This window comes from Syngnathus leptorhynchus, chromosome 19, assembly GCF_054491065.1.
Source record: "Syngnathus leptorhynchus isolate UIUO chromosome 19, UIUO_Slep, whole genome shotgun sequence".
NCBI lineage: Eukaryota > Metazoa > Chordata > Actinopteri > Syngnathiformes > Syngnathidae > Syngnathus > Syngnathus leptorhynchus.
Window position 1 is genome coordinate 1,484,183 of NC_141213.1, and position 13,511 is coordinate 1,497,693.

The 13,511-nt window shown below is 49.1% G+C and overlaps 2 protein-coding genes across 3 annotated transcripts; both read right to left on the bottom strand.

The window, feature by feature from the left end:
- Positions 1–567: 567 nt before the first annotated feature.
- On the bottom strand, positions 568–3,653 carry lztfl1 (leucine zipper transcription factor-like 1). The gene is made up of 10 exons (XM_085939638.1): positions 3,329–3,653; positions 2,801–2,925; positions 2,402–2,596; positions 1,912–1,969; positions 1,768–1,839; positions 1,620–1,685; positions 1,477–1,554; positions 1,236–1,412; positions 1,052–1,155; positions 568–942 (listed from the first exon to the last, which is right to left on the bottom strand). The coding sequence occupies exons 1-10, from the start codon at positions 3,329–3,331 to the stop codon at positions 924–926; spliced, it is 897 nt and encodes a 298-aa protein (XP_085795764.1). The 5' UTR covers positions 3,332–3,653; the 3' UTR covers positions 568–923.
- Positions 3,654–3,838: 185 nt separating this feature from the next.
- tmem108 (transmembrane protein 108) lies at positions 3,839–13,308 on the bottom strand. Of its 2 annotated transcripts, XM_085939636.1 has the most exons (5): positions 12,577–13,308; positions 7,121–7,204; positions 5,442–6,137; positions 5,057–5,208; positions 3,839–4,729 (listed from the first exon to the last, which is right to left on the bottom strand). In XM_085939636.1, exons 2-5 carry the CDS (start codon positions 7,158–7,160, stop codon positions 4,613–4,615), a joined length of 1,005 nt encoding a protein of 334 aa, XP_085795762.1. In that variant the 5' UTR covers positions 7,161–7,204; positions 12,577–13,308; the 3' UTR covers positions 3,839–4,612. The 2 variants fall into 2 exon arrangements, with proteins under 2 accessions (XP_085795762.1, XP_085795763.1); XM_085939637.1 differs by lacking the exon at positions 12,577–13,308 and having other exon boundaries at positions 7,121–8,651.
- Positions 13,309–13,511: the final 203 nt, after the last annotated feature.

The following is a 13,511-nucleotide window of genomic DNA, read 5'->3' on the forward strand; positions in this document are numbered from 1 at the left end:
TTCGCTGTCACTCCAATGATGGATGGCAAAAGGCTGACGTGGGCTTTAACGGACGGCTCGAATTTTAGGAAGAATCCGTCCATCTTCATGTTATCAGATGGCAGGTGCAAAGTGAAAATAATATTCCTCAAAGTTAGACTTTGTTCCTGGTCAGACTGAATTGCTGTTCTTGGATGACGTCGCTCATAATCATTCATGTGATATGACCAAAACAAAACAAAAAGTGGGGCTTGCCAGTAAAAGGGAAACACATCAACTGACCCGAGTCACATTACCGAGCATCAGAGCGGCACAACGCAGGCGCTCCCACGCAAAGCTGACTGAAACACGCGAGTACCGCACGAGGAACGTCGTCCGTCGACGAGCTCGGGTGGCTTTCGCAAGAGGCGCTGGTCTCGATTTGCGCGCTTCCTTTTGTGGACACGAGAACAGTTGCGCACAGTCGCTCGTCACCACACGACTGCTTTCACTCCCCAAAAAAAAAAAAAAAAAGTATATATATGTATAAATATATATATATATATCACCAAAATGACCATAAAGGTACACACACAATGCGAAGTTGACTACGGTTGGTGTTTACTGTCTGGCCTTTCAGTTCACAGAAAAGCATTTGTGCGATACACAAGATAACAGAAGGTCAAGAGACCATGTCGTGGCTTTCAAGGGCTTTTTTTTTTTTTTTTAAATCAGAGTCCAATTCATTGAAGGCCTCTCGTAAGAAACATGTACTAGATCCAACTGGAGAAAGTTCTGAAGGGCACGTCCAGAACCAGAAGCCAACGACAAGAGCGGGAGGAAAAAAAAAAAGAAAAATCTGATTAAGTCTGAATAAATGAGTTCTCACTAAAGTGCTGCTTTATTCTGCTTGCGTCACGATGGAAGCCGAGTTCTTGCTTCCGTCTCCCCCGCTGGACTTCGACTCATTCGTTGGGCTCGTATCTGAAAGACACATTGAAGAGGCTTTTCTTAGCTACGCTGCCCTCTACTGGATTCGGGAGGGCACCGCCCCACTTTGGCATTTTGGAGGGCGGCGCTCATGCTCACATACTTCTGCAGTCGTTTCCTAATGTCCTTGATCTGCTCGTTCTTCTTCGTTAGGATCTCCTTCATGTTGCGATAAGCCGCTGTTTGCTGGAACTTCTTATCCAGCTCCTGGACACCAACACGCCTCAATGAAAAGAGCTCAAAGCGTCGTTCTCCGATCACACACACACGCGCCGACGAGGGCGGACCTTCTCGGCCAAGGCCAGCTGCTCCTGTACTCGCAGGAGTTCGTGTTTGGCTGAGACCAGGTTCTCCCGCAGGTCCTTCTGGGAGGCGGCGTTGATGGTCACAGAGCGCTCGTAGTCCTTGTTGAGGGCCGCCACTCTTTCCATCAGGCCGCTGATCTCCTTGGAGTGAGCCATCAACTAACAGGCAGGGGGGGCGTGAGGGGAGGGCAGAAATCTGCTTCAAAAGCAAAACGAGCCATACCTGATGGCTGCTTTGCACCTTCTGAAGCTCTTGAACGGCTTTCTGGGCCTTTGTCTTTTCTTCCAGCACACTCATTGCCTGGAGGAAATGACAAGTTTATGGCTTGCTGTGAAGGCGAGCTTTGAAAAAATGTGCTTTCCTACCTGCGATTCTAAAGTACGCAGTTTGCCTTTCAGGGTCTCGTTCTCTTCCTGGAGTTTTGTGATCTCCTGAAATGCGCAAGTAGCTATGAATAATGATGAGTTCTAATCGGATTCTTCTCCGAGTAGTTGCGCTCCCCCCCCCACCCACCTTGTTCAGAAGTTCTGAAACCCCGCCTTCGTTTAGTGGCGCCAGCTTGGGCTTGCTGCTGTCCTGGTTGGCCTGACACGAACCAAAACAAAGACAAGCTGGATCGTTCCGAGCCGAGAGTAGACGTGAGCTCTTCGCACTCACCTTATCGGAGACTTTAAAATCAGTCTTCTCAAATTCAGCTACTTGCTCGAGCAGATCCCTGTTTGGGTAGAGAAGAGGAGGCGAACAGACTAGTCGGCTTTAGACAAAAAGAGCTTGGAGTCAGTCCGGCACACGTTTTGGCATGAACACAACACATGGCAGGGAACAACAATCAACGGGGGAGACATGATCACAAAGTAAATGTTATTATGGAGCTGAAGATTGTTCCATGGTGACGAGCTTTTTTTTTTCTCAGCGCAGCCCTGTTGACAGCAGCTGAGCACTGATACTAAAGATACACAGATGTGGTTTGAAAAAGCGGCGAAAGTGCACGTAGATGGCTGTAGACCGGTGGGGCGTGTATGATGCTTTAGAAACTTGCAGCCACAAAGGCTGGGAACAAAAACAACAAATCCACCCTAGCAGCACACTTTTAGAGCAAAGGTTACAAGGTGAAAAGTGACATGAAGTTCACTTAAGTGTTCCTCACCTGTTCTCCAGCTCAGAGATATCCGTCTGCAGGCGCAGGTAGTACTTTTCGGCCTGGAAGAAGAGCTGGCGTAGCAGCAGGACGTTGGTGTGCGCCGTGTTGATGAGCTCCATCTCGACCTCGCCGCGCACCACCGCGTGCAGCCCGTCCAGCATGTCGCGCACCTCGTCCACCGTGAAGGTCTCCTCCACCAGCCTTTTGAACGCAAACACAAACGCGGCACATCATGTTACATCTTCCCAGTGTGTTACAATACCTGCTGGCTCCCTCTACTGGCATGTCAAAGACTCACAGCTAAGTTGAACTTTTTTTTTGTTTGTGTGATACATGCACGGAATATTGAAAAACTGAACTAGTCTATGGAAGAAAGTGTGAGGAAAAACAAAGAGTGGCACTCACCTGCTGTCTTTGAGTTCTTCAAAGCAGGAATCCACCGTCTTGAGCCTCAACAAGCGTTTGGATCGAGCGAATCGCATGTAGTTGATCACCTCGTTGTGATGATACTCATTACACCCAAATTCAGTCTATGTGAGGGAGGGAAAAGAGGAGCAACCCGTTGATTTGGGTTATAATTCATTTGAGTTTCATTGCAAGAATTTGCAACGAATTGAATCATTGTTTTTAGGGAATGAGGGAGGAACAGCATGCAAACTCGAGTTTTCCTCCCCACAGTATATGTAAGGGGAAAATTATTGATTTCTATGATTTTTGTGGACGTTGATTCATTATTGTTGAATTAAAGCAAATCGCAGAAGGCGAAAATCAACGCTAACACAGCTAACAGAATGAAATTGAAGACAAGCAGTCGTCCAGCAACAGGCCCTCCGTCGAGACGACATCAACATGAGACGCTGAAGGCAACGACTTTTACGAAATGGCTACAAGCGCTAACTGTAATCTTCAAATGATATAAAAAAAGGGACTTACCATGTTGGCTGTGGTGCTTATGCGGCTAGCTTGAAGCTCAAAATGGCACGGAAGAGGATGATGTGTAGCTAATTTAAAACAGATTTGGAAGAGGGAGGGAAAAAAAAAACCTGCACGAGCGATACCGTGCGTTGGTAACGCTCACGGTAATGTCGTTTGAGCAAATACGCAAACACAGGTTGTCCTAAATGAGTTACTTGGCTGTTGGACGATAATCTGTCCGATTGGCCAGGCTAGCAGTGAAGCTAGGCGTTTGCAAGAGAACCAAAACGAGCGTCATTGCCTTGGTTACGAGCGGTGCGTTCACTGCAACACCGTAAACCACAGTGTCCTACGGCAATGACGCCACGACGTCATTTCCACATATACGTTTTAAAAAAATTCTACTGTTGACATTATATCAACCCATCTAACATATGTATAAATAATATGGCTATAATAGGTATCGATCTATCTGTAGCCTGTGTGTGTGAAAATGGTTCTGATTTAAAAAATATACTTAGTCATGAATATGACTGCACTGCTTGTTTCTTTTATTTTTGTAACTCCCGCACGAGGGCAAAAATGTGCAAAACGATGATTTGTTCATAATTAAAATGCTGATTGAAAAAGAATTGCTTTACAGTTGGGCCATCTGATGAAAAAATATGTCAGACATTGAACATAATTTACACACACCTCATTTGACTTGTCAGATGTAGTATTCTGCTCGGCGTTTCCGAAACCTCAAAAATGTCAAATGCGCAGGTGCACCTCAATAAATTAGAAGACATGAACTTAAATTCTTTCACTCGAGATGGGGATCCAAATGATAACGACGTATACGATCCAAAAGATCAATCTGTAGAATAATCGGATTCCCCTCTTCATACATTTGCTACACACAGAATGAAATATTTCAAAAGTTGCGTTCATTTTGATTTCCAGAAATCCGATAACATACAAAACCAATCCTATCGGTTGAGATGCATCTCTAAATGTATAAGTGACATACATCCTCGAGATTCAAGTTAAACAGGCTATAATGAGTCATTTAATCTTGATTATTGAAAACATAGGCATTTGCTTCTCTCACTTGAGCCAGTCATTAAACCAAACCGCACGGGTGTATTTAGAAAGACATTAAAAATTATCACAACAATTAATACGTTTTTTTTGGGGGGGGGGGGGGGTGTAAAAAGTGTACATCAGAAAAATAGGCGTGCACGCCCTCATCCCCCTCGGAGCTGCCGCACGTCGCCGCTCACAAGTCCGGAGCCAAGGGCGTCTGTGGTACTGCAGGCGCTAGATGGCCGAGGCTTTGTCTCTGTTGATGAAGAGGGTCTCCTGGCAGAAGGGGTTGACCAGGACCACGCTGCCCACGCCGTAGTCGCCGTTTGGGGGCAAGCAGCTGTCGTGCTCCTGCCACAAACACAAGTGACGTCATTCATCAGGCTTTGCAAAAAAAATAACCAAATAAAAAAATAAATCTTCATAAGTTAAAGTTTAAAAATGAATATACTACACGCCAGCCAGCGAGCAGTCAACTCGCAGAAGATTAGAGATCATGCTATACAAGGCTACAACCACTAGATGTCGATATAGCACGCAAAACACGTTTAGAATGCAAATCAGGAGTAATTGAGCACAAAAGTATTCAAAGACATCAACAGTAATATTATAATTGTAAATAATTTTCAACGATAACAAATAATTACAAATTATAAATCAATGATTTGCGTTCCTTACCTCGCTCTCCAGCGTGTGAATCTCTCGGGGCAGCTCGACGGCATGGCGGCTGAAGTAGTCCATGGTGATGGCGTTGTTCCAGTAGCTCAGGTTGTTCTCCTGACTGGACGACTTCTTCCTGCGTCTCATGCAGCACACCGTCAGTAGCACGGCTGCCGAATCACAACAACAACCGCTTAAATCACACATTCATGTTAAGATTAGCATTATAACGATCAAATAAAAAGATGATCTCTGCCACATTCCACGAGTAATTGAAACTCCCCGAAAAACGTTTGCCAATAGAGGCCACAAGACGGAGTTGAAACACTACTTATGTCCAAATGCAATTCCTCAATTTGTCAGGAGTTGGCGCTGTTGCTTGATCACAAGTGTTGCGACTTACAGCAGGTAGACACGGGCACACTGATGGCCAGCACGATCCATACGATGTCCACGCGACTCAGGCAGATGGCCACGCGAGACGAAGGGGATGAATCCAGGCCGGGCCCCGAGCTGTTGTCCATCCCCCAAGGGTCCCGTGTGGTGGCTGGCACCTGCCTGTTCAGGAAGCTTCCGCCGCCGCCGCCGCCTTCTGTCCACCCCGTCTCTCGAGTGGACGGGTGGCGGTCCGGGCCGGCAGACGAGCTTGGCGCGAGGGGGTCGCTGTCCGTGGTGTTGGGCCGAGGGGATGCCGGCATGATCGCCTCGCTGCTGTTGTTGGCGGTGGCGTCTGTAGGACGGAAGCTGGGTTCTTGGGAAGCGGCTACGGCGGAGGTTTGGTTCTCCAGGGAGGCGTTTGCGGGCGTGACGGGGGTCAGCTGCTCAGTGGGGGGCTCGCTTATGTCAGCGGGCACTTCCCTCAAGGTGATGGCGTGGTGGGCCGGGAGTTCCCTGAGGGACCCGCTCGAGTTGGATGCTCGGCTGGCGTGGAGGACCACGTCGCCTTTGGCCGACCATTCGGCACCGCTGCTGGAACCTTCCGGGTCCCAGTCCGGGCGGGGAGTGCTGATGGTGGCGGTTGCCATGGCCGCGTCACCAAAGCCAAACTCGTGTTCCGACGACGCCGGTCCGACCGGCAGCGTGAGGAGGGCGAGAACACCTGCAAGAAAAAAAACCCAGCACCTTCACCCAACGGCATCAGATCGAGGCACTTCTTTCCCCTTCACGTTATTGTCTTGTTTGGCATTCATAACGCGCCTCCGCTTTTAATCGAGTGCGTTTGTCACTCTGCCGCTCCTCTAACGAGATTGCTTCATTAAGCGCAGCGGCCGCTGAATTCCGAGCAGGTCGTCACGACGCACAATTTTTCACTTTCTTTTTACATTCCGTTCTCGATCGCATTTAGCACAAACTCAAGTGGAAGTGAGGGGAGACGTCTTCTCGTTTACACAGAAAATTCTTCTTCCGCTCATTTCGCTCAAAGCAGGAGCCTCTGACAACTTTAAGACAGGTATTATCATACGTTGATCAACTATTGGATTTCCTTCGCTCTGTCGCTCCTCCAAGGTCACTTTAATGCCCGAAAGATTACAGGATCCCGAGGACAACATGCTTGACAGGAAAAGTTGTCATCCAATCAATAACATTGATGAAACTGTGCTGGGTTCTCCAACACAATGTTTTGTTTTGTTTTTTTAAATATCACCTGGTAAAAACAAATTCCAGTAGTGACGCAAACAACAAACATGAGATAGCGGGCGTTTCCATTGGTGTCCAGATAGTCTCCATCCTGTGGACGCTCTCGCTTGGGCGGCAAACACTCGGCAGATGTGAGCGTGCAGATAAAGACAAGCGCTTCCTGTTTGAATACCTCGCTAATTGTTGCGCAACCACTTTGAAGAGTACATCAAGTGCGCTGTTGACCAAGCGATGGCCATCAAACAGGAAGTAGTCACATTAAACAGGAAGTGCGGAAAGAATGCTAAAATTGGTCTATTAAAGCCAAGCCCAAAATGTCAAATCATAACCACAGAGAAATCAAACATGAAATCTGGGTATTTTGGAATCTTGAATCATTTCTCCCCCCCCCCCCCCCCCCCCCCCCCCCCCCCCCCCCCCCCCCAGCCCCCCACCCACACTCACTCAATAGCTGGCAGCGCAGAACCTGCAGGCTGGTCTTCATGGTATCATGTGATCCGGGTCGTCCTCCACAGTGCTCATGGTTCTCTGCCAAAAAACGAAAGACGACACAGGCGCTCAAATGAAGCTCACGTATCGACCGCCGGGGCGCTCGAGTTCGAACTGACGGATGGCTTTCATTTGAAGGAAACAATCAAAATGGATGATTTTCAGTATTATTCATAACGCCGGGGCTGATTCATTGTCAGCTGGTTGTCGCAGTGGACAGCGGGAGTGATCATTTGGAGCTCAAGTTAGTCTTTAGACGCAAGACACATTGACACCTCCCACTTAGGAGAACAACTTTGCCTAGCAACAGGACTGCATACGTGTGTGTGTGTTTCTTTTTCAGTCGGGTAGCGAAAGTGCAAAGTTACAAGTGACAGTGCTCGATAAATGTGTCATCTTTTTTTGTCGAAAAAGAAGAAACCACGCATCCGGGCGTCCGTTGTCACCGTGGCAACCGAGCCTCCCTGAAAGTCACTTGAAGAGGGAATTCGAGTCATTTCGGTAGGCCGTACGAACTGGCTCGCGGAGATCGTCTCTGGTCTCCGTCGTCTCTCGTTTCGATCGGGCACCCGCGTGGGAATGTTTAATACTTTGGCGTATTATTGCAAAACCAGATGATTAAGCATCACCACTGAATGACCCTGTTATGAAACCAGATTTGGTGCTTTTTGTGCGAGTGGGAGGCCACACACACACACGCACACAGACACACACACACACACACACACACACACAAGTCAGTCACCGACAGACTGCGGCTTTCAAAGCCGCTGCAGTAACACCATTTACATGACACAATATGACTTGCTGAGTCACTTGTATGTGTGTTGGCCATTAAAAGGACACCAGGCCCCCCCCAAGTAGAAGAGCTCGGCATCACACCTCCACTCTTATATAAGCACCGACTGGACACTCGATGAGCCACTCCGGCAATCTGAGTCAGCGGTGGTCGGGTTCGACACGGATCGGATTGCCTTGATTGTCAAAAATATGAGAGAACAAAAAAAAAAACAAGATAGACAAAAGCGACACTGCTGAATTTAGCAGGTGTTGGGGGACCAAACGTTGTGACTCCAGTCATTTGAAAGGTGTCACCGTTACGCTCCCAATTCCCTAGCGGGAGAGATTTGGCGTGAAACGTTGCCGGCTGCTCCCTCATTGGAGCAGGCGAGCGGTAAAGGGCAAACATCAGGATGCAGCTCACTAGCCGCTAGCGTCGCAGTCGTAAATAACTTCCCCCCCCCTCCTTGTCAGCGTCTCGGCTCGTCGTCCCTGTCAGGCCGTCTCGCTCGGGATGATTTGGCGCGTCGCCGCACTTGTCGACATACGCCGTGATCATTTTCAAAGGGGCGTCGGCGCCGTGGTGAACGGGCGCACCGCGCTCGCTGGCTGTCGAGCGTTTGAAAGCGGTCGGGAAGCAAAAACGGAAACGCCGACAGCGGATGACGATGCTCCGGGCTAAGCTGGGTACCATTGTTGGCTCTACTTCCTGTTTTGGTACCACTTTGGAATTACTCTATTCTCGTCCCTCCGAGTACAAACTACACCGTGTTTCCCCATTGTGACCATTCCTGGTCTCCACGGCAACCGTTTCCGGCGATGTTCCGAAGCAGTACGAGAGTGCAAAATCAGCACTTTTTTTCAAAGTGTAGGCTACAAGTGTGCTATCATAAAAGAAAAAAAAAAAAAATCACAGCGAGACAAGACTGCTTTTCACGCTCAGCGTTACCATGGCGACAAAGCCACAATTTGCCTAACCTCAGCTATGCTAAAGCCATTTGGACTGGCAAGGTTGTCATTCGAAAAAAGAGATTTGAATACAAGAGTAAGAAAGACAATCTCGAGTTCGAGAAGTCAGGAAGCACCGAGGAATTCGGAGAACAATCGCGGTACGAAGGCCCGGGTGGAATTGATCGTTTCCTGACAAAGGAAAACATCACCAGCACAACATTTGAGGACAGGATGTGGACATGGCGCTACTGGGATTTCAACAATCCCGGAAAGTTCTTTTGTGGACCAAACAGGCTACTGAGTGCTTTTTTGCAGGTCTGATCCCTCGGCCGGCGAGACCGAGCCGCGTGGCTCGGCTCAGCTCGGCGTCACCGGCGACTTAAAGGGCAGCTAATTGAGTGGCGTGAGTGTGATGCAAGAGGATCAGCTCGGATCGCTCGGCCTTAAACCCTCCCGGCACTTCTTCCTCTCGCCGTCATTAGCAAATAGATGAGCGCAAACATATTTGCTGAGGAAATGTCCCATCATCATCATTATCGTGACCGTCAGCGGATTCCCAAGCAATCGGAGCGACCTCGAAACAGACTAATTACCAAACGGCTTACTGGATGACTCACGATGATGTTATCTGACCAATCTCCAAACTCGGCCCGCCCTCGTTGACAAAACGATGTACATCTGTTTGTCAGACAAAACCGAGAAGCGCGCTTGTGTGTAATGTCGCTACGAAAAGATCTATTATTGGTTAACGATGGCCTGGAGGAGGTGGCAAAAAAATGCAATGGCCCTTTCTTTCCCTCTGCTACTGTTTGACAAGACCAGCACAAACACAGGCGGCCACTTCATTAGGTCCAGCTGCAAAATACAATGCGAGGCTCGATTCCACCCTAACAACAATAAAGTAGCGCTCGCCAAAAAAAAAAAAAAAAAGGACGAACACCACACAGAGCAAATCTCCCACGTCTGCTTTCCATCACCGAGTCAGACGTCTGTCGTCTTTTGTGTTCAGCATCTTTGTAACCCCCCCCCCACCCCCTCCCTGTCCTCCACGCGCCTCGGATGACGCCGCTGTCGCCATGGCGACGCAGCATCAGCACCGCAACTGTACAGAGATGAACCCGGACACGGTTCCCAGCCAGCTGGATGGACCCGAACGGCTTCTTAATGGACATTAATGAAGATTATTTCACACCTTCCAGAATCTGTAATGAACCATAAGTGGCCTCTAATTGGGAGTCCAAATTGAGAATTCCCAATTAGCAGCAACGTGAGGCCACCGAAAAGCTGCCAGGAGGGGAAAACATTTCATAATATTTATTTTTGACAGTTGCCAAGTTGCTAAGCGTGTTACCAAGAACACGTGTCGACACCATTTGGCATCTTTTCCACGGATGAAGTCGAATCCTAGAATTAAAAAACGATGACACGGGCAGACGCTCCTCAATCACAAAACGTACGGCGGCGCTTTCAAGACCGCCTTTGATTGCAACACGTTGGGAATCCATCAAAGCTCCAACGAGAACAAGTTGCCAAGGAAACAAGAGAGGGTCTTTTCTTTTGAGGTGGATGCCACCCTGCTGATGTTAATCCTCGTGCTAGGTGAAGCTACAGTCATGATGTGGACGCCTGCACTCTCCCCTCAGCATCTCGTAGTCGGAGGTGACATGCGTGACCCCCCCCCCCATCACACACAAGGAGGACTCCTTCACCTCTCGCCAGCAGGTCCACTACTAATCCCATTAGAGGAGCTCATGTGTGCTGCTTAAAGAAGAAGCAGAAGGCGGGCCACCATGTTCTGGGAAAGCCCACATGGAGCTCAACACCAGCTCCATTGGACCAAAGCTTCAAAAGTGCTAACACCTCCCGAGCAATATACTGTACTCAAATGCAAAATTAAAAATAACTTACACAACATGGTCGGAGTGGATTAGCTGAACCAAATCCCCCCCCCCCCCCACACTGGCACCTGGGGGTGAATGTCAGCAGGTGCGAGCACACATCGGAGTGGCACGGCTGCAGCCTAGGAATGTCAGGAATTCCGCACAGCTAATCACGTCGCCATTATGCTCGGACGCTCGCCGTCGCTCTTATCTCCCGGACCGATGACCCCCCCGCTCCCCCGCTCCCCTCCCTTGTGCGATCATTAGAATGACGAGTCATTCGTTACCGCTTCCTCGACTCTTCCCATGGCCTCCGTTTCAAGTGTTACACCGGGTATCAACGAGACAATAAGGCTACGTCAACAAATGAAAGAATAGCCATTGTTCTCACGTAAAGTGCTTTGGCGCCACATTTGTCAGAAAGTGCAACAGGGATACTTTGTCTGTAATATATTGAAATACTGGGGGGGACTGCATTCCAACTCAACTTTTCGTTACTAGTTAACTTGACCAAACTAACCTCTTGCAGGCACATTCCCAAATACTTTCCCATCAGTGAACCACAATCCGCCGTTTCCTGTGATAGGTTTGTTCAGGCGGGATGGGACAGCTGATAGTTTCCGGGCGTTTTTCAGACTTTTCCGGACGGGTGATAAGAAGCCAACGATGCCGTTAGTTCTTCCGAACGTGGACGTCGGCTCGGCCAATGACGAGAGACTTTGGAACATTTGATGGCAGACAATTATTTCCCACTGATAACGATAATAACACGAGAGAGTGATTCCACAGTAATTCCCTTTGGATCAAAATAAACATTCCTCTTCAAGATGTATGCTTTTCATTTCTAGGGATCTTTTCACTAGAAAAGAGAAATGAAAAGAATCTATTAGTAGGCCGCCTAATACCCGACCCAGCATGGCAGTTTGCCCCGAGGACGATGTCCGCTCCAGATGTCATTGCCCCCGCTGACCCCCCCCCCCCCTCTCCCACCCCACCCCTGCGCACACAGCACTACTGGCAGTGTGGGTGCAGGGATTGTCCAGCAGAACAAAAGAGGCTGGAGGTGAGTGAGCACGGGTGGTGGTGGTAAGGGGAGGTGGAGGGGGGGGGGCAAACATTCCGGCCGCAACGGCGAGGTTTAACCTGCAGGTTGAATGGGAACTTAAAAACAACCACAATGGACAACTTGCCGTTCCCCGTTTGGCCTCAAGAGAGTTGCTCAGCTCTACGCGAGTGTTCTCATTTTGTTTTTTTGGGAGGTTCTGGATTTGAAGTCCAAATCTCCTGCCTAGAATTTCCTCCCAGGTTACAAAAACACGCATGTCAGCATTATTTTCATCAATATAATCAACATGGCTGTCATAAAATGATCAGAATTGTATCTTGTGTTCATCTATTTATGCCAGCGATGTGTAGTGACAAGCAGAAGAGAAAAAATAAGCCTGTGAGACACTTTTTGTGACAATTTTGGTGGTGGCTCCATAAAGGTTGGAAATGCTGCGCCCTGGTTGGAAACAACTAGACTTGCTTGGCACTACTACTAGCACTCCTATTGCAATGTATACCCCCCCCCCCCCCTCACCCGTCTGTCTTTATGACCGTCTGCATGTCTGGTCCAGGCAAACGGCCGCCCCGCGCGGGTCCATACTCAAAGTGCATTGAGCTAACTTATTTACTTGAACGACATAATAGGCATGAAGGACACAGTGTGGCTAATGATGCGGTCGCGTGATATCGAGCTCGCAAATCGATTCATGCGAATCGATTCGCGCGGCAGTAAATAAACAGCGCTCCACTCACCTATGACGGCTTGGTGGCGTCGGCGTATCCGAGCTCGATTGCGAGGCGCACCATGCGGGTGGCAAGTCGCACTTCAGCGCGTCGAGGCGCACATGGTCCGGTTCGCCTTGGAAAGGAAGTGTCGCACCCGCTCCGGCCGGCCGCGGGAGAAGAAGGAGCGGCGTTCGGTTGTCCAAACTCCGGCCGCGGGGGATTGCGATGCGCTAAGGCGGTGCCACCTGACTGAGTAGCCCTGGTCGGACCCAATTCCTTCCCCCGGTGGCGTTAACTCTGCTCCCCCGCTAGTGACGCAGCTCTCTCCGCCTCCGACCGGGTCGTCCGTCGGGGTTTGCTTACGCCGGTTGCCACCCACCGAGTGTGAGGGAGGACCTAGAGGCGTGTAGACAGAGAGGGAATGTTAATGAGGATGTTGGGGGGCTGCTGCAGTCGATGGAGCTGCGGTGGCTGGTGGCGTCCGACGCGATCTTGGTCACAGGGGAGTAGCGGACTGGGTACCCGCTTAGGGCGACAGCAAGCACCCCCAAGTTAATAGTCAACAGTGCCTGCAAAGTGGGGGCCGATGGGAAGGGGCGCGGGGTAAAGGCGCATGAACGCATTAAGTAGATTCCCATTGATTTGAATGGGAAAAGATGAGCTCCGATACAAACGTAGAAAGTGCAAAAAAAAAAGAAAAATATATATATACTCAAAGTACTGATACATGAAAATACACTTGAGTACGGCAACATAGGATTATTAATTCTTTACTTTCCATTATTAACATGTAAGCAATTTAATGTCTACTGCACCGGAAGAGCTGGAAATGCAATTGGCTAGAACGGACGCAAAAGAGAAAATGAATCAAACTGAGATCACGAGAAATCAAATGAATCCACGTGCCCAAAAAAAGAAAGCGCTAGCCAACCCATCAACACAAGCGTGACGATGTAGCGTCC